General features: G+C 39.2%; 3 protein-coding genes across 4 annotated transcripts in view; 1 reads left to right on the forward strand and 2 right to left on the reverse strand.

Annotated features, from left to right (window-relative positions):
• The window catches only part of trim67 (tripartite motif containing 67), a 60,586-nt gene extending 53,113 nt beyond the window's left edge, over positions 1-7,473 (reverse strand). For both annotated transcript variants that reach the window (XM_073855651.1, XM_073855650.1), the window contains exon 1: positions 6,462-7,473. In XM_073855651.1, coding sequence (XP_073711752.1) covers positions 6,462-7,217 — 756 coding nt within the window. In that variant the 5' untranslated portion in view covers positions 7,218-7,473. The remainder of the gene's footprint in view (positions 1-6,461) is intronic.
• Positions 7,474-9,904: 2,431 nt separating this feature from the next.
• exoc8 (exocyst complex component 8) lies at positions 9,905-12,400 on the reverse strand. Its single transcript, XM_073855649.1, has one exon. It carries the CDS (start codon positions 12,265-12,267, stop codon positions 10,213-10,215), a length of 2,055 nt encoding a protein of 684 aa, XP_073711750.1. The 5' UTR covers positions 12,268-12,400; the 3' UTR covers positions 9,905-10,212.
• Positions 12,401-12,914: 514 nt separating this feature from the next.
• sprtn (SprT-like N-terminal domain) overlaps positions 12,915-20,625 on the forward strand; it is a 45,226-nt gene continuing 37,515 nt past the window's right edge. The window contains exons 1-2 of the mRNA XM_073855652.1: positions 12,915-13,495; positions 13,655-13,754. Coding sequence (XP_073711753.1) covers positions 13,185-13,495; positions 13,655-13,754 — 411 coding nt within the window. The 5' untranslated portion in view covers positions 12,915-13,184. The remainder of the gene's footprint in view (positions 13,496-13,654; positions 13,755-20,625) is intronic.

The following is a 20,625-nucleotide window of genomic DNA, read 5'->3' on the forward strand; positions in this document are numbered from 1 at the left end:
TGTGTGTGTGTGTGTGTAGAAATAACCCTGCTGAATGCCCAACGTTTACTTTGGTGGGCTGTGCGAATGGTGAGAGAGTAATATACATGTGAGCTGCTATTGTCGTTACTTTATAAATGCAATAATTATCTTCATTTTGCAAATGCAAAAATATGGCATTTCACTGTGTTTCAAAGTTTGGTGAACAGTAACCTGCAAATTCGGATCAAATGAGGATGTGTGATCAATAGAAGATTGATAGGGCGCATTTGTGACTGAAAATTCAAGACTAAGCAATCATTAAAAGTAGCAGTGTCGCACAATCCTGCTCAGTCTTGCTTAACACTGCTTTGAAAGATTATAAAAATAAAAATAAAGAAACGTTGTTGTGTATAATGTATATTTTGTAAAAGTGTGATATGTACAGTTTGTCTTATTGTATTCTGCACTGTCTGGACTTTCACTTACTTGCACATGTGCTTTTAAATAAAGTGATTTGATTTAAAGAAAACGGCTTGCTACTTGATGCCATATTCGGTTTCTCAGGGGTCTGCATAGTACTTTTACATGCTGAATGTCTAGTGTGCACAGATAAAGATGTTACACAGTGCCAATGAAGAACCATTTTTGGATGTATGGTTCCATATATCACAAGTTCTCAAACTTTTTGGGGCTGAGGACCCCTTAGGGAAGGAACATTTCCAAGGACCCCCTCATTATTATTATTAAGCACATGCTTTCCATAATTTATTCAACCTTTTTTTCATTCTTAAAAATAAAAGTGCTTAACAGTGCCATAGATTAACCTTTTTTCGGCTGTATGGTTCCATAAAAAGAACCTTTAATATCTGAAAAATCGACTAATTTGAAGAACCTTTATTTTTAAGACTGAATCTTACTGCCCTGTGTTTACTGAACTGTTTTCCTGAGAGATAGCCAGTAGGAAAGGTGTGAAAAGAGCTCCTGACACTTGGCATATGGAGGAGCACTACTACATATTTCAGTCACATATATCTAACCTACATCCTGACTGCCAGTGTGTGTATGAGTGTCAGCCAAAACCATTCTTGTGTGTTATAAATGTGTCTGTGTGAGAAGGCCAAAGCTATTTCCACATACTGTATTCATGAATATATCTGAGATGGGCTTTCTGTGTTATGTCTGCAAGAGTCATTTTTACTTTAAAAACGCAAGAACTGAGTTTGGTGTGTCTGATAAGTTTTGAGAAATTCAAGCACTGATCTAGAAAGATATCAAGTGCATCTAACATGTTTTCTTGTAAATGAGCATTTTATATCAGACTAATTCGGTCAAAAAAACCAGGGCTCCAGACTACGAGTAAATAGTCCCATTTTGTGAGTATTTTTCCTGCCTATGCGACTACTTTTAATTAAAGGTTGCACTAGCACGACTGCGCAATTTAAATATAATTATATTAAATGTTTAATATAAATGATTACATATACGGCGCATCAGTCACTCTCCCTTGTTGCTATCCTTTTTATCATATCTCAGGTGCATATCACCACCGTCTGACCGTATATTCACACGGGCCGAAAGCATTAACGCTTGATGGAAGGCTGGTATGAAATTGTGGCCACCTGTTATTTAAATCCACCTCTTTTGTCCACTTTCTACCACTTCTGTCCTGATTACTTTGAGTGATGATCTGTGGAGATTGTGGGCGACTCTTTGCTTTCATTTAAAGGTCATGTTTTTCATGATCCCATTTTTCAAACTTTAGTTAGTGTGTTATGTTGCTGTTTGAGCATAAATAATACCTGTAAAATGATAAAGCTCAAAGTCCACTGCCAGGTGATTTATTTTCTTTAACAGAATTCCCCTTTCAAAGTTTACAGCGAATGGCCGGTTTGAACTACAGACCTCTACTTCCTGCTATAATGACGTCAAAGCAAGTGTGTTTGTTTAAACTCCGCCCACGGGAATACGTCAGTCAGCTCAAATGACTCTGCTAAGCTAAGCTGTTGTCCATTCACAACACACTAAACAAACTACACCACACTTTTTACATGTGAAACATGAACACATGTTATATTGCACACTGTAAACACAATCAAAGTTTCAAAAACTCAGGAAGAACGAGGGCTTTAAACGCGAGCGGTAGTAATGACGGGTTTAAATTGTAGCAATGCTGACATCACGAGCATGCGCGTCTAATTTCTTGGTCGAAAAATCAACCTGCGTGTTACTTTAAAATGCGTGTCATGTAATATCCACTTCTCGCCACATGCTGTTGTAGTATGTTTTTACTAAATACAACAATAAATAGGTGAAGAAGAACCACCGTTTTATATTTTGAGCTTTCAGTCCTGATGTGTTTTTATTTTTCAGCAACTGTTTGAAAATTTGTGTCACTTTCAACCGGTCGGTGTGCTTTCTCTATACTCTGGACACTAATGAAAGGTAGGTGTGACAAAATATATATATAGTGATTACAGCACAAGAATGTGATTTCTTTGCTTAAAGGAACAGTATGTAAGAAATGTATATCAATTAATCATAAAATGGCCCTGATATGTCACTAGACATTAAGAAATCGTTTTCATTTCAAATACTTATATCACTGACAACAGTGGTCTGGCCAGGATATTGTCATTTAAAAAGTGGAGTTGCAGCCCTCAACTGATGTTTATGTTGTCATTTTGTGTGTTGCCCACCAGTTGTGTGATTGCAGTACCAGTTTTAGCCACAAGTTTTGTGATTGCAATACCAGTTTTGGCCACAATCCTACATACTGTTCCTTTAAGTCAGTGTTAAAGTAGCCTAAAGCTTTTACAACAAAGTAAGAAAAAGTTGATTGTAAGTTTCATGGTTTACAGTAAGCCAAATATATGTTAAGAGTAGCCTATAGTAAAGTAAAAAAAATATTTTTTTTATATAAAGAAGAAAATTATCTGTATTTGTAAAGAATTTATTGATGCATTAAACATGTTTGAACTTGATTTTAGTGTTTTTTTTTGTTTTTGTTTTTACACCACCCAGTGACTGGTGCAGAGGTGCGAATTGAGGCCCAGCGCCACCAGCTGTACAACTTGATGGCGCCAGTGCCACCTCTCTCATATATTAGTCTGGAGCCCTGAAAGCAATATGACCTGAGGCCGGGATTAAGCACGGTTTTGACAAAAAAAATCATATTTTGCGATTATTTACCATGATATTGTCATTACGGTTGTTATTAATGGTGATTAATAGACCTTACATTGAGGTTTTGAAATTGTTTATTATTTTCTGTAAAGCAGCTGCATGGTAAATTCTAAACATTCAAAATAAAAAATATAATTAAATATATTAATCTAAAATATATATAATATAATGTAAAAACATTAGCATTTTGTTATTAAGAAATTAATTTGAACTTGTTTTTTCTACAGCATTCAAGATCGGAAAACACTTAATCTTTTTTTTGTTGTTGTTATTTTGATCATGTTTTCCCCATTTTGTTTTTCAGTAATGCAAATGAAAACATAATTTTTATTAAGAATTTGGCAGAAATGTTGTCGGTAGTTGACAGAATAAAACAAAAATCATAATTTTACTTAAACACATACCTATACATAGTAAATCTAGAAAAACTCAATGGTACTATTGAAATGGTCTCGTAATTTTTTCTGCGGCTGGTTATCTGTCTGTAGGTTTTTAATCATTAGTACTTGTTTGCTCCATACCTATAAATCTCATATTAGAGGACAGATGTGTCTCTAGCCGGTCAGGGTCAGGGTGATGGGTAGTGTTTAAGGAATGGGTCAGAGGTTAAGAGTCAGTTAATAGTAATCCAGGAAAGTGAGTGTAGAGAGCACAGTTAACTAAACACACTAAAACCCTGCAGTCTGCACCGTAAAATAGACCAAATTAAATACACTCCTGATGTAAAAATCTGATTTAAATGTTTGGTGTTTTAAAGAGTGACTTCTGATGATCATAAATAAATGTGAATAAGACTTGGCAAATGTCCGGGCAACATACATTAGATCCATTCAGAAAGAAAGGTGTCTGAGTGAATAACAGATTTATTTACCAGCCTGTATGTATTTGATACATACTGTACCGTATCACCCTAAATATTTTCCAACACACCAGGTTATTATAGGTACTTGGTTATAAACCTCATCATTATGATTGGGGGTGATTTAACTGTACAGCAGTAAAGTCCAGCCCGGTTCTTTATTTACTAAAATCATCACAAGACAAGACCATATTCATAATCCTGTAGATATTATAAAGACCCATTTTTGGTTCACAAAAGACAATCGCTCACAGGAACAATCATAAAGAGTCCAATTCTGACCGAGTTCAGGGTTAAAGGTGTGGGTGAGGGTGCTGTTTCGATTTAATGGATCATTCTGACAGCTTCATACAATGTGTGAGAAATTATCTATTGTGCGCTTCCATCTGAATCCATTAAGGCGGATGAAGCAGAAAGATGCCCGGAGGGAGGCTAGAATTTAGACTGACTCATACATACACACTCACACAGTTTCTACCCGCCAGCAATAGCACACACACACACAAACCCAGATTCACTTCATCCACTACACGCTTCTTTCGTCCTACATCATCACAGCACCGCACACATACTGTACAACAGCATCAGGCAGCACTCTGACCTACTCACACACAAACACACACAGTACAAACTGTATGTGTGTGTTGTTAAAGCAAGAGACTGTCATTTAAATACACTATTCACAATATTTAAAATACTACTAAAAGCACCATAGGACTACATGCATGTCAACTAGAGCTGCAAATAATGCAAAAGAAATATTGCAAATGAGCATGTCACAATGGTTTCCAATAACTAAAAATTGAAACAGATTTTACAACCTTAAAGTATTATTACATATCGTACTGCCTTATTTAGCAAGTTTTTGAATATGGCATTCTTCCTCAATACCTAATGTGAACATTACGTTTAATGACTATGTTTGGAAACAGTAAACAGGATGTGTATTAGACAAGTGGTTCTCAAACTGAGGGGCCTGAGATTGTGCCAGGGGGCCCCCAGTTGTATGACATTTTAAAAAAATTCATTCATCATGAATTCTGTGTAATTAAACACCAGAAAAATAAAGCTACAAATAAACAGCACTACATTGTATATTTTAATAAGTTTTGTTTAATTCTAATTGTATGTTTTAGCATATTTTATGTAATACATTTTCTTTGTGGGGGCCACTGTAAGGGGGGCCACAAGCCTTAAAGTTTGAGAACCACTGGTACTGTAGATGGTTTCATCAGACGCACATTGTTGCTGTTACCCGTCTGGCCTGAACTTAAGTTCTGGTTTCTGTTTGTTCAATTGTTTGGCTAGTGGCTAGACTGAACTCGGAAACAAATACCTCGTTGAAAATAACAAATGTTTTGGTTTCCTAAGTCGAGGAGGGATGGCGATCATGGATCAATATATGTGAAGAGAGGTTTGCCAATTTTACACAGTAATGTTAGCTCTAGAGCTGCATAATGATTAATCACGATTAATCGTTTGCAGAATAAAAGTTTTTGTTTACATTATATAAGTGTGTGTACTGTGTATAATAATTATGTATGTATAAATACACACACATTTATGTATAACTTTAAGAAAAATATATATTTATATGTAAGGTATTTATATTTATATATAATATTAATTATATATAAATATAAAAATGTATATACACATGTAAATATTTCTTAAATATATACATGCACGTGTGTGTATTTATATATTATTTATCAGAAATAAACTACTGTAAAAATACTCGTTAAGACTGTAAAAGACTTGTTATTTGTGGAAGTTTACCGGAAGTTACGTTTGTTTGATGAAATCCGTTTGTTTATGTTGTTACGACTGAAACTGTCTATCGGCGCTTTTATCGGACACACGTGCGATGTTGCGGTTACGCATTAACCGGTCTATATTGTCTGGCTTATTGACTAAACTTAAACTTAAAAATACTTAAATTTAATATTTGGTTTTCTAAAGATGAGGGCAGGCAGCATTACATTTTCATTGTAAGCCTTTAAAAAGTAATTATTTTAGATGCAATTTTGTAGTATTTACAGCTTTAATTCACTAATATCTATTTAAAACATTTAAAATCATTCCGCAAAAACGCCAAAAAGTCTGCGATTCCTTCTGGCTATGATTCAAACTAAGGTAATTTTACTGGTTATTTATCTTGCTTGTTATCAAAAATGATCTACTCTAGAGCGATTCTTTTGTTATTGATACTTTGTGGAAGTCTACAGGAAATTAAGTTTGGGCATGGAAAGCCGTTTGTTTGTGTTGTTACTACTGAAACCGTCTATACAGTAATGATACCGTGTTGAAAAGTGATGCTGTTACATACCGAATTTATCCATACCATGTTGCTTTCACATAACAACATGGCCTATTACATGGTACTCCTGATTTAATGATTAGTATGCTACTCTTCTACAGTTTGTAGTTTGTGTTTAAACTCCCATGGGTTAGTTACCTTGTGTTGTTTCCACATGACGGCCAGTTGCTTCACGTCGTGTTTGCCGTGGCCGCCCTCCTCAAGGCACTGGTAACAAACGGGAGTCTTGCAGGTGACGCAGTACATGCTGTAGTTCTCCGATTCATGGTCCACGCACGTCGCCTGTCTGCGCGCGGAGGCTCCGGCCGGCTGTGCGCTCACCGCCTGCGCTTGAGTCGGCGGCACCAGCCGGTGCTTGGCCAGAGGTCCGCGAGACGGGTGACAGCGCTGCTGGCACGGAGCGCAGTAATACACGTCGCACTGCTCGCACATCACCGTGGCGTCCACCGGATTGCGGTCGCACAGCTGACACTTGACGGAGGCGGCGCGGCTCTGCTGGTACCGGGACACGATCGCCTCCAACAGCCGGTTACGCGAGAATCCCCGAAGCCCGCGCTCGTCCAGCGACACGCTCCGGTGACAGAGCGGACAGGTGATGGAGCAGTGGCGATGGACCAGGGTCGGAGGGAACACCCGAACGCCGTTAGGAGACTTTAAGCACGGCGTGTATGACCCGTATCCGCTGTCTGTCTCGCTGTACATGCTCATCTTATCCATATCCAGGTAATCGTAGTCCGACGTGCCGGAGCTCCGGTTCGGCGGAGGGGTCTCTCCCTCCGGGGTCTGCACGATGATATTCCGGGCACACGCCAGGCAAACATTATGAGAGCACGGTAAAATAACTGGTTCGTTAAAGAGAGAACCGCAAACCGGGCATTTCAGTTCTTCTTCCATCGCGTCTATAAACCCACTCACACAGCCGATCAATGAAATCAGAGCAGCACTATCAGACGGGGACAGCTCCCGTTACCCGCTCCGCGCATGCGTAAAAGCGGGAATCATTGTGGGCTTTGTAGTCTTTATGGTGGCGGTCGCCGCTTCATCTTACCGTTGAAAAACTACAACTCCCTCATCTCACTTAATTAAATGCGGCGAGAAGAATGTGTATGATTTTTTGCATCGTCCCCACAGAAATTCCTATAGACGCCGCAATGAGCACTGCTGCCATCTGTCAACAGCGCCGCCATGTTGGGAAGGACAAAAACACAAGCAATGGGGAGCTGCGGTTTTCGGGAAAAAGCTCAAAAACTAATTTGGATTTCTGAACCGATTTTAATGCTTGATAAGCATGAGGTTTCACAATTTCTTTTTTTTTTACAATAAATAAAAAGAGAGTACGTTTTTGTACTTAATTTAGATCGTAAACCATTGAAATCGGTTGAGAAATGTAACGTAAATGTTATTTTTATCCAGAAACACTTTCCGTTTAATAATTTGCGTTTTAGAGCAGCCTTGCCCTGCCCAATATGGCGGCGCTGTTTACATATAATTCTGCTGCTAGTGTGGCGTCTACTGGGTCATCTAAAAATCTCATTTGCACTTTAGAAATGTAAAAAAGTCTGTTAAAAAATGACAAGCGTTGTTATTGTGACGCCATCCAGGGCAGAACTGTGCGTGTGTGGCCGTAAATAATTTGGCGTGGGCTGCCCACACATCACAAATGACGTACTCAACCCACACCTCATCTACAGGGGAAAACGATGTCATACATACAAATTTACATGCATGCATTTAGGTTTCAGAATGTATATTTAATGCTAATAAAAATAAAATTACATATTATTTTTATAACTCTACCTACCTACCTATTAACTTTATAACTATATTTTATGTAAAATATGTATTACGTAAGGAATAATTGACGACGGGCCATTGAATTATAAGAAAATAATGCACACCAAGGTGGTAATGCGCCACGACGCGAAGCGGAGTGCCGTTACACCGCAGGTGTGCATTATTTTCAAATAATTCAAAGGACCGGAGTCAATTATTCCGCTTATACCATGGTTACCACAAACATTGCTCTGGTGCCTATTTTTAAGACATTTGAAAAATTAGGTGTGCGGTTTACAGAAAAATAATCAACACCCATAGAACATTTCTCAGCCAATCAGAATGCAGCATTCAACAGACCCGTGGTATAAACATACTATAATTTTCATGTTTGTTTTTATTTCTCCCTATGTGTATTCTATTGTTCTTATATCTTTATGCCAAAATGTATTTTCTGTAAAGCTAGTTTGCAACAATGCAAATTGGTGTAAATTACTGTAAAGACAAAAAAATGAGAATTCATTGTATTCTTTCCTACTTAAACCTGGTTTTGCATGTTTTGCTATTCTTCCTTACATCTAGGCCTATGGCAGATGCTTTTATCCAGTGCATTACAAGGTATACATTTTTTATACCAGTACGTGTGTCCTGGGTTTGAACTCGTGACCTTTTGTGCAGCTAACACAATGCTCTACCACTGAGCTATACAGGACCATAATTCCTCCTTTAATATATATTTTAATATGTACCGGATCTTTAATTAAATAAACACGTTGAAACAATTCAAATGCCTTTTCAAGTAGTCAATACCTTTGGTTCTGAAATCAAGACAGATTTTCTCACACCATGTTCAGAGGCGTGAGACTGATCTACAAGATAAGACTGGAAATCTGTCAGAAGAAAATTTGCTTTTGTCATAACAGAAAATGAATGGAAAATCAGTATCTAAAAAGTTGTGGTAGCACATCCGCAATCCATGCAAGCCTGAAAATATCAACTATTGTGATATCTTGTGTATTCAAATTCTGTAATCAATTAATTCTGTATAGTACTGAATGTACTGTGCAAACATATGATATCTTATAAATGTATTATAATTTACACTATTTAAAACAATCCTTACATCAGGAATAATAAAAAAAACACTGGCCAAATGTACAGGTAGAGCTAGAAAAAACACTTATTAAGATCATTTCTAATAGTGGCTTTGGGATTTTTGTCTTTCCATTCCATGTCCACCAGGTGGTACAACATTTTGAACCTGTAAAATCTGAAGATGCAGGGACACATTCTCGGTCATGACAGTATTACTTAGTGATGCACCGATGTATCGGCCGCCGATATTTATCGGCCGATTTTTGATGAATTTGAAACCATCGGCATATCGGCAATAGCACGAGAAAGGCCGATACCGATTGTTTATTAATTAACTGCATAAAGAAATCCATTATATGTAAAAAATGAGTTAATGTTGTTTATCAAATAAATGCTGAATAGCAAAAACCACCTTTGAAGGTTGTCATGCTGTCTTATTATATTTGTTTTAGCTTAATTTGTGTCTCTCTTATTATGTTGGTCAGTTGAATGTTAATTAGATCCAATCCATGTTCGGTAAAAATAATTGGATGCAGAAATAAACTAGCTAATAGACCAACTGTATGGTATCGGCCAGAAGTTGTCTGTTTAAATCGGCATCGGTATCGGCCCAAACAAATCCTATCGGTGCATCCCTAGTATAACTCATTGTTTTAAAAGGTAAAAATGGTTACAAATCCACTCTTAAAAAAGGAAAAGCACTGAAAAGCATGTTTATGTATACATCATTTGGGTTTATTTAGGCAACAAATGACTTTGAAATGTAATATTCATTACAAGATTAATTTGTTTACTTTAGTAATAAACAGATTATTTAGGTGCTTACAGATCCAACTATATAATAAATTAATACATGTATTATTATGTACTAAAATGTTATACAGTAGTTGCTAATGGTGAATAAGGAGTGTTTAAAGTGCAATACAGCACCAAAATTGAGTCTTGGAGTGCGCAAAGTCAAATGCACTGAGATTTTAAGTAGTAGTACAAAGTAGTATTAGTTAATGTTCATTTAAAGCTGTTAAACAAGAGACATGGTGCTGTCAGGGTTGACTTTAACAGACCGAGAGCTCTTTCTTAAATCCTGCAGCTGTTTGGCTGGTTTACCGACCCCTTCCTCAAACCTCTTCTCCACAACAGGCAGCACCGTCTCGTGCAGGAACGAGGCATTCTGGAGAATGAAGGCCTTTTTCTCCGTTTCCTGCTCGCAGCGCAGACTGTAGTCCACATGCTGTACGGCCACCAGTATGATCTCCCGCAGGCTCTCCAGGAACACCATGTGCAGCTCGTGAAAGTATAGTTTCAGCCCCTCCTCCAGGAAAGCCATCATCTGCTTGGTGAATGCAACGATGGTGTAACTCAGGTTGACCCAGCAGTCCTCTCCCGTGTACTGGTTAAAGCTGCTGATCCCACAGCTCCGCATTTCGTCCTTGAGTTTGGCCAGAGCTTCAGGCGTCATCAGGTTCATCCTACGCCACATCTCCTCGGAGTTACGGTGCCTTGTGGCCTCAATGATGATGTCTTTCTGGCTTTGGAGAGCCGCCCTGATGTCTCGTACCAGTAACGACTGTAAAATAAAAGTGAGATCCAGGCCTATCTCACTCAACTGCTTGCAGTGTTCGCTGGCAAACTTCACACATTCTGCAGCGGTGGACAGGCTCTCTTTGCTGTCGAACACCTGTTTGCTGAAGGCGTCTACGAACATTTTCATCACCGAACGAGACCAGACCACAAAGGCGGAGTAGCAGCCGGTGTTGCCCGCAAAGTCCATCTCGAACTCCCTGGCGGTCTCGAGTAGACTCGTGAAGAAGATGTTACAGAGCTTTTGGATGTAAAGCAAGGTGGCACCTTCAATGCGCAGCTGACGAATAGCGGTGTGGACCGCCGCCGCTCTGTTTTTCAAAAAGAGCTCACAGGCCTTTGTGGACTGACCCAGACGGATGAGCTGGGAGACGGCTCTACGTGTGGCTTTGGGTCCTCCGCGGAGGGAGCGATCGGGAGAGAGCTCAAACACCAGCACCTCCGTCAGCTGCCGGACGCGCTCGTCCACTTTGCCCCTCAGCTCCTTAACCCGTGGACTCACCGGCTGCTCCTTCAGATATTCGTTCAGCTTATCTAAAAGATCGACGGCGCCTTCAAAGTCTCTCTGAGCAATGCACACATCAAGGTCCTCGGGCAGCTCCTGTATCCATTCGGGGCTCAGATCCACCAGCTCTTCGGAATCCAGATGCTCGTCCTCATCAAACGGGTTGGTGGAAACTTCCTGTCTGACCGGCGACGTTGGCACCTCCTCTTCTTTCTTGTTCTTGTCCTTCGCCACTTTGTTTTTCTTCGTCTCCTCCAGGATCTCCAGCCACTCTTTCTTGATCTTGCTGTTCTCGGCTTTGAAAATGCGGCTATCGGGGAACATGAGGATTTTGAACATGTCCTTCATGGGAGGGTTGTCTTTTACATTTACGACGGCAAAGCTTTCCAGGTCATACAACGCATTGTATTTGTATTTCACAGCTCCACGTCTGTTAGCCAGCCACGTTGCGATAAGCAGACAATCGTTCATCAGGAAAGCATGGACCTTTTGGATCTGTGACATGTTGTCTTGGTCATACTCCAGCAGATCACCATTATACACCAGATATCTGCCTGGGGTTTCCATGATGTTCTTGCATCCCTCCACCTTCTCCAGAAGCGTCGTCAGGGTTCTCTGTTTGACCTCTTCAGTTTCTTTAGGAAATGCTGCGAGCATCTCTTTAGCTGTTTCATCTTTATCAGCAGACAGAAGAGACTGCGTTATGCTCTCCATTATACTCTTCTGCTCGGTGAGAATGTGACTTAGCTGATACATCTCACTTTCCAGGTAGGAAATCTCCTTGGCCGTCTCAATGAACTGTCTGTAGTTTTTATAGACATTTTTCTTCAGGTTTTGTGCCGTTTCGTCGGCTAGTGTTTGTATTTTTTGACGGTGCTCTTGTAGATCTCGGTCACCGTCGGACTGCTGCGACAGCTGCTTCACGTATGACTGCGAATCAAAATTAGGAGATTCCAGCAAATTCCGCAGGCGATTTCCCGTATCTGCCATTTTTACAACGTAAAATATATATCACTGAAATGCAAATATCTGAACAACAATGCGAAAATCAATACGCCATCGGAGTTCTGCTGCTCGCTTTTTCTAAACAGGAAACACGGAACCTCCCGGTGACGTCACAACACGTGACGCGCAAGCATTTCAAAATAAAATCAGACTTTTTTTCTTCAACTTTGGAAGTTTCTGTCTTTGATGCCTGTTTTTCTGTAATGATGTTATATGTTCTCTAAATAAATATAAAGATAAAATCAGCGTTTTGGACATGTACTTGATGTCATATGCAGCTGTCAAAAACCTTTTAGGTTTTAATTGAAAGCAAACAATACTTTATCGAACAAATTTATACAAAATGAATGTGAGAGTGAGAAAAGAGTGGGCATCAAGCCATCACTATAAAAAAATTCTTATAATTTATTTACGGTGAAAATATCTGCTATGAAAGGCAAAATTCAATTGTTTAGGTCTGCTACATTTATTATCATTATCAAACGTTTTTTAAGCGTTTTTATTATTATTATTATTATTTAAATCTTGCATTTTGTAATCCTCGTATATTTCAAATGTTGTGTTAAAAATTACTTATCATTAAAGTAAAATAATGTTTTCAGGTCTTTGAAAGGAAAATACAATTCCCAGCATGCTTCACGCTGTGCAACTTTTTGATTGGCCAACATCTTTCTCGTAGGGCTCTGCGGGAAAACGGTGTCAGTTTTCTTTCAAATGTTTTGGGTGTTAAACATTTCATTGACAACGAAACCCGGCGAACAGGCCTGAAATTGTTCGAATTAAAAATAAATCGGGTGTTTCACCGGTCATGGTCTGTGGTTAGGCGAAGATTTTGATGGTGTCATCTATCAGAAAGAAACGGCGGCTCTGTTTGTTTTTAACGTTGCTGCTAAAGCGGATTGATGATGGAGGATGAAGACTTCTTGCTCGCTCTTCGTTTACAAGAAGAGTTTGATCAAGAAGTATCGGGTACTCAGTGGAACGATGATGACTATCCGTCGAGTAAAAAGCGCAGGATTGATTTTTCTGATCAGATGCATGTCGTGCCATTCACTCAGACCAAACCAGACAGACCGCTGTCTATCGTAGATGAATCGTGGGAGACTCTGGATCCCAATCCGGACGTGAGAGCCATGTTCCTGCAGTTTAATGACAAGTTCTTCTGGGGGAAACTTAGCGGGGTCGAGGTGAAGTGGAGCCCAAGGATGACACTGTAAGATTCTTAATCTAATAAACATGATTTTGTGTAACTCTCACTGGATGGACGATCACACAGACAGACAGCTCTTAGCATAGTTTTTGCACAATAAACAGTACTGGGCACGTGTTATATGTATGTTACTGTAATGTGAATAATGTCTGTTTTTTCCAGATGTGCTGGAGTTTGTTCTTATGAAGGAAGAGGAGGCCTGTGCTCTATAAGACTCAGTGAGCCTCTTCTAAAGCTCAGACCCCGTAAAGATCTTGTGCAGGTTGGTGAAACTTTACATATAACTTACTTTTCAAAATGAAGTCAGACAGATTTAACAACATATCTGGTCATATTTAACACGATTCATTTGTGTGTGCGTGCGTGCGTGCGTGCGTGTGATGCTTAAAAAAACCTTAAATATAGGGCTGCATAAAAACTAATCGCAACTAATAATTTGCAGAATAAAAGTCTTTGTTTTAAAACCTTGTATGTGTGTGTTGTGTATCATAATTTTGTATATATAAATACATTCACATACATGTGTATATTTAAGAAATATTTACATGTGTATATACATTTTTGTATTTATATATAACTTATATTATATATAAATATGAATACTTCATATATTGACAAATGTTTCTTAAAATATACATACATGCATGTGTGTCTCTTCGTAATTTATATATATATATATATATATATATATATTACTGGCGGCTCGTGACTGCTCATTCGAGGGGCGCTAATTCAAAACTAGATATTAAAGTTTGAAGACAAACTTTATGTTGGCTTGAAAAAGCGTAGCTTGAACGTTTATAACGGTTTGACAGAAGTTAAGTTAGTAGGCTATCTGGCTGTTAGAATGTTTAAGTATGAAGGTAGCATGATTTAGCATGATGCTAACATGATAAGCATGAAGCTGGCATGATGCCAGCATGATTAGCATGAAGCTAGCATGATGCTAGCATGATTAGCATGATGGTAGCATGACTATCATGAAGCTAACATGATGCTAGGATGATTAGCATGAAGCTAGCATGAAGCTAGCATGATTAGCATGAAGCTAGCATGATGCTAGCATGATTAGCATGAAGCTAGCATGATGCTAGCATGATTAGCATGAAGCTAGCATGATTAGCATGAAGCTAGCATGATGCTAGCATGATTAGCATGAAGCTAGCATGATATTAGCATGATTAGCATGAAGCTAGCATGATGCTAGCATGATTAGCATGAAGCTAGCATGATGCTAGCATGATTAGCATGAAGCTAGCATGATGCTAGCATGATTAGCATGAAGCTAGCATGATGCTAGCATAATTAGCATGAAGCTAGCATGATGCTAGCATGATTAGCATGAAGCTAGCATGATATTAGCATGATTAGCATGAAGCTAGCATGATGCTAGCATGATTAGCATGAAGCTAGCATGATGTTAGCATGAAGCTAGCATGATTCTAGCATGATTAGCATGAAGCTAGCATGATGCTAGCATGATTAGCATGAAGCTAGCATGATGCTAGCATGATTAGCATGAAGCTAGCATGATGCTAGCATGATTAGCATGAAGCTAGCATGATGCTAGCATGATTAGCATGAAGTTAGCATGATGCTAGCATGATTAGCATGAAGCTAGCATGATGCTAGAATGATTAACATGATGCTAACATGATTAGCATGAAGCTAGCATGATGTTAGCATGATTAGCATGAAGCTAGCATGATGTTAATATGATTAGCATGAAGCTAGCATGATGTTAGCATGAAACTAGCTTGATTCTAGCATGATTAGCATGAAGCTAGCATGATTCTAGCATGAAGCTAGCATGATTCTAGCATGATTAGCATGAAGCTAGCATGATGCTAGCATGATTAGCATGAAGCTAGCATGAGGCTAGCATGATTAGCATGAAGTAAACATGAGGTTAGCATGATTAGCGTGAAGCTAACATGATTTAACGTGAAGTTAGCATGATTAGCATGATGCTAGCATGATTAGCATGAAGCTAGCACTATTTAACGTAAAGCTAACAAGATTTAACATGAAGCTAGCATGATTTAGGATGAAGTTAGCAAGCTATATTATGAAATTAGCATAAAGCTAGCATGAAACTAGCATGAAGCTAGTATGACTTAGCATGGAGCTAGCATGAAGCTAACATGACCCAAAGACCCAACCCCCATGTCTCTATGATGTTCAGATCCAAAGATATAAGGCTTTGTTTATTATGTTGCTAGGGTGCTCATATTTGGTTGCTAGGGGCGTGGCTTAACACCTCAATAAGAATCCTATTAAGACTGATTGGATGCCTGAGTAAAATGAGCCCACCCCTATGTCTCTATGACACTCTGGTCCAAAGATATTCATCTGGGCTTTTTATAATGGTAGTCTATGGGAGATGTTGCTAGGGTACCCAAAATTGTTGCTAGGGGCGTGGCTAAATAGCTTTGGGGCGATCCTAAGAGACTGATTGGATGACTGAGTAAAATGAGCCAACCCCCATGTCTCTACGACACTCTAAAGTAAAGATATTCCATCTGGGACGCTTTTATTCCCTTATATGGGCATGTTTCCTGCCCCATTATAAGTCAATGGGAAATTTTGGGGGCCTCTTACACCCCAGGGGTATAGCTTACACCCCATTGTGATGTATGTTCTTACACAGCCTGTCAGCCTCCTTAAATGTGGTAAGCCACAAGTTTCTACAAGTTTCTCACTCACAGCTATGACCCATCAAAGTTTGTCTCCATGTTAAGTCAATGGAAATTTTGGGGTGTTCGAGCCCCCCGTTTAGGAATTCGGAAGGTCCCATCAGTTAGAAAAGATATAGCACACTAAGTCAGACCAGTCTGAAGGTCTGTGGAAAATTTGGTGCATGTAGCTTGAAAGCTCTAGGACGAGTTAGTGTCAGAAATTTTGGGGGATAAGAAAGAATAATAACTAGATATTAAAGTTTGAAGACAAACTTTATGTTGGCTTGAAAAAGCGTAGCTTGAACGTTTAAAACGGTTTGACAGAAGTTTAGTTTAGTAGGCTATCTGGCTGTTAGAATGTTTAAGTATGAAGGTAGCATGATTAGCATGAAGTTAGCCTGATGTTAGCATGATTAACATGAAGCTAACATGATGCTAGCATGATTAGCATGAAGCTAGCATGATGATAGCATGATTAGCATGAAGCTAACATGATGCTAGCATGATTAGCATGAAGCTAGCATGATGCTAGCATGATTATCATGAAGTTAGTATGATGCTAGCATGATTAGCATGAAGCTAGCATGATGCTAGCATGATTAGCATGAAGCTAGCATGATGCTAGCATGATTAGCATGAAGCTAGCATGATGTTAACATGATTAGCATGAAGCTAGCATGATGTTAAAATGATTAGCATGAAGCTAGCATGATGTTAGCATAATTAGCATGATGCTAGCATGATTAGCATGAAGCTACCATGATGCTAGCATGATTAGCATGAAGCTAGCATGTTGCTAGCATGATTAGCATGAAGCTAGCATGATGTTAGCATGAAGCTAGCATGATGCTAGCATGATTAGCATTAAGCTAGCATGATGCTAACATGATTAGCATGAAACTATCATGATGCTAGCATGATTAGCATTAAGCTAGCATGATGCTAGCATGATTAGCATGAAGCTAGCATGATGCTAGCATGATTAGCATGAAGCTAGCATGATGTTAGCATTATTAGCATGAAGCTAGCATGATGTTAGCATGATTAGCATGATGCTAGCATGATTAGCATGAAGCTAGCATGATGCTTGCATGATTAGCATGAAGCTAGCATGATGCTAGCATGAAGCTAGCATGATGATAGCATGATTAGCATGAAGCTAGCATGATGTTAGCATGAAGCTAGCATGATGCTAGCATGATTAGCATTAAGCTAGCATGATGCTAACATGATTAGCATGAAACTAGCATGATGCTAGCATGATTAGCATGAAGCTAGCATGATGCTAGCATGATTAGCATGAAGCTAGCATGATGTTAGCATTATTAGCATGAAGCTAGCATGATGTTAGCATGATTAGCATGATGCTAGCATGATTAGCATGAAGCTAGCATGATGCTTGCATGATTAGCATGAAGCTAGCATGATGCTAGCATGAAGCTAGCATGATGATAGCATGATTAGCATGAAGCTAGCATGATGATAGCATGATTAGCATGACGCTAGCATGATGTTAGCATGATTAGCATGAAGCTAGCATGATGTTGGCATGATTAGCATGAAGCTAGCATGATGTTAGCATGATTAGCATGAAGCTAGCATGATGCTAGCATGATTAGCATGAAGCTAGCATGATGCTAACATGATTAGCATGAAGCTAGCATGATTCTAGCATGAAGCTAGCATGATTCTAGCATGATTAGCATGAAGCTAGCATGATTCTAGCATGATTAGCAAGAAGCTACCATGATGTTAACATGATTAGCATGAAGCTAGCATGATGCTAGCATGATTAGCATGAAGCTAGCATGAGGCTAGCATGATTAACATGAAGTAAACATGAGGTTAGCATGATTAGCATAAAGCTAGCATGATTTAACGTGAAGCTAGCATGATTAGCATGAAGCTAGCATGATTAGCATGAAGCTAGCACTATTTAGCATGAAGCTAATAAGAATTAACATGAAGCTAGCATGATTTAGCATAAAGTTAGCAAGATATATTATGAAATTAGCATAAAGCTAGCATGAAACTAGCATGAAGCTAGTATGACTTAGCATGAAGCTAGCATGAAGCTAACATGACCCAAAGACCCAACCCCCATGTCTCTACGATGTTCAGATCCAGAGATACAAGGCCCCGCCCATTACGTTGCTAGGGTGCTCATATTTGGTTGCTAGGGGCGTGGCTTAATACCTCAATAAGAATCCTATTACGACTGATTGGATGCCTGAGTAAAATGAGCCCACCCCTATGTCTCTATGACACTCTGGTGTAAAGATATCCATCTGGACTTTTTATAATGGTAGTCTATGGGAGATGTTGCTAGGGTACCCAAAATTGTTGCTAGGGGCGTGGCTTAATAGCTCTGGGGCGAGCCTAAGAGACTAATTGGATGACTGAGCAAAATAAACCCACCCCCATGTCTCTACGACACTCAAAAGTGAAGATATTCCATCTGGGACGCTTTTATTCCCTTATATGGGCATGTTTCCTGTCCCATTATAAGTCAATGGGAAATTTTGGGGGCCTCTTACACCCCAGGGGTACAGCTTACACCCCATTTTGATGTATATTCTTACAGAGCCTGTCAGCCTCCTTAAATGTGGTAAGCCACAAGTTTCTACAAGTTTCTCACTCGCAGCTATGACCCGTCAAAGTTTGTCTCCATGTTAAGTAAATGGGAGTTTTGGGGTGTTTGAGCCCCCCGTTTAGGAATTCGGAAGGTCCCATCAGTTAGAAAAGATATAGCACACTAAGTCAGACCAGTCTTAAGGTCCGTGGAAAATTTGGTGCATGTAGCTTGAAAGCTCTAGGACGAGTTAGTGTCAGAAATTTTGGGGTGCTAAGAAGAATAATAATAATAACTAGATATTAAAGTTTGAAGACAAACTTTATGTTGGCTTGAAAAAGCGTAGCTTGAACGTTTAAAACGGTTTGACAGAAGTTTAGTTTAGTAGGCTATCTGGCTGTTAGAATGTTTAAGTATGAAGGTAGCATGATTAGCATGAAGTTAGCCTGATGTTAGCATGATTAGCATGAAGCTAGCATGATGCTAGCATGATTAGCATGAAGCTAGCATGATGCTAGCATGATTAGCATGAAGCTAGCATGATGCTAGCATGATTAGCATGAAGCTAGCATGATGCTAGCATGATTAGCATGAAGCTAGCATGATGCTAGCATGATTAGCATGAAGCTAGCATGATGCTAGCATGATTAGCATGAAGCTAGCATGATGCTAGCATGATTAGCATGAAGATAGCATGATGTTAGCATGATTAGCATGAAGCTAGCATGATGCTAGCATGATTAGCATGAAGCTAGCATGATGCTAGCATGATTAGCATGAAGCTAGCATGATGCTAGCATGATTAGCATGAAGCTAGCATGATGCTAGCATGATTAGCATGAAGCTAGCATGATCTTAGCATGATTAGCATGAAGCTAGCATTATGCTAGCATGATTAGCATGAAGCTAGCATGATGCTAGCATGATTAGCATGAAGCTAGCATGATGCTAGCATGATTAGCATGATGCTAGCATGATTAGCATAAAGCTAGCATGATTCTAGCATGATTAGCATGAAGCTAGCATGATGCTAGCATGATTAGCATGAAGCTAGCATGATGCTAGCATGATTAGCATGAAGCTAGCATGATGCTAGCATGATTAGCATGATGCTAGCATGATTAGCATGATACTAGCATGATTAGCATGAAGCTAGCATGATGCTAGAATGATTAACATGATGTTAGCATGATTAGCATGAAGCTAGCATGATGTTAGCATGATTAGCATGAAGCTAGCATGATGTTAATATGATTAGCATGAAGCTAGCATGATGTTAGCATGAAACTAGCTTGATTCTAGCATGATTAGCATGAAGCTAGCATGATTAGCATGAAGCTAGCATGATTCTAGCATGATTAGCATGAAGCTAGCATGATGCTAGCATGATTAGCATGAAGCTAGCATGAGGCTACCATGATTAACATGCAGTAAGCATAAGGTTAGCATGATTAGCATGAAGCTAGCATGATTTAACGTAAAGCTAGCATGATTAGCATGATGCTAACATGATTAGCATGACGCTAGCACTATTTAGCGTGCAGCTAACAAGATTTAACATGAAGTTAGCATGATTTAGCATGAAGTTAGCAAGATTTATTATGAAATTAGCATAAAGCTAGCATTAAACTAGCATGAAGCTAGTATGACTTAGCATGGAGCTAGCATGAAGCTAACATGACCCAAAGACCCAACCCCCATGCCTCTATGATGTTCAGACCAAGAGATATAAGGCTTTGTTTATTATGTTGCTAGGGTGCTCAAATTTGGTTGCTAGGGGCGTGGCTTAATGCCTCAATAAGAATCCTATTAAGACTGATTGGATGCCTGAGTAAAATGAGCCCACCCCTATGTCTCTATGACACTCTGGTGTAAAGATATCC

This window comes from Misgurnus anguillicaudatus, chromosome 18 (assembly GCF_027580225.2).
Source record: "Misgurnus anguillicaudatus chromosome 18, ASM2758022v2, whole genome shotgun sequence".
NCBI classification, from domain to species: domain Eukaryota; kingdom Metazoa; phylum Chordata; class Actinopteri; order Cypriniformes; family Cobitidae; genus Misgurnus; species Misgurnus anguillicaudatus.

Excerpts from the sequence above, each read along its gene's own strand:
- exoc8 (XM_073855649.1), bottom strand. The coding sequence starts at position 12,267 with ATGGCAGATACGGGAAATCGCCTGCGGAATTTGCTGGAATCTCCTAAT.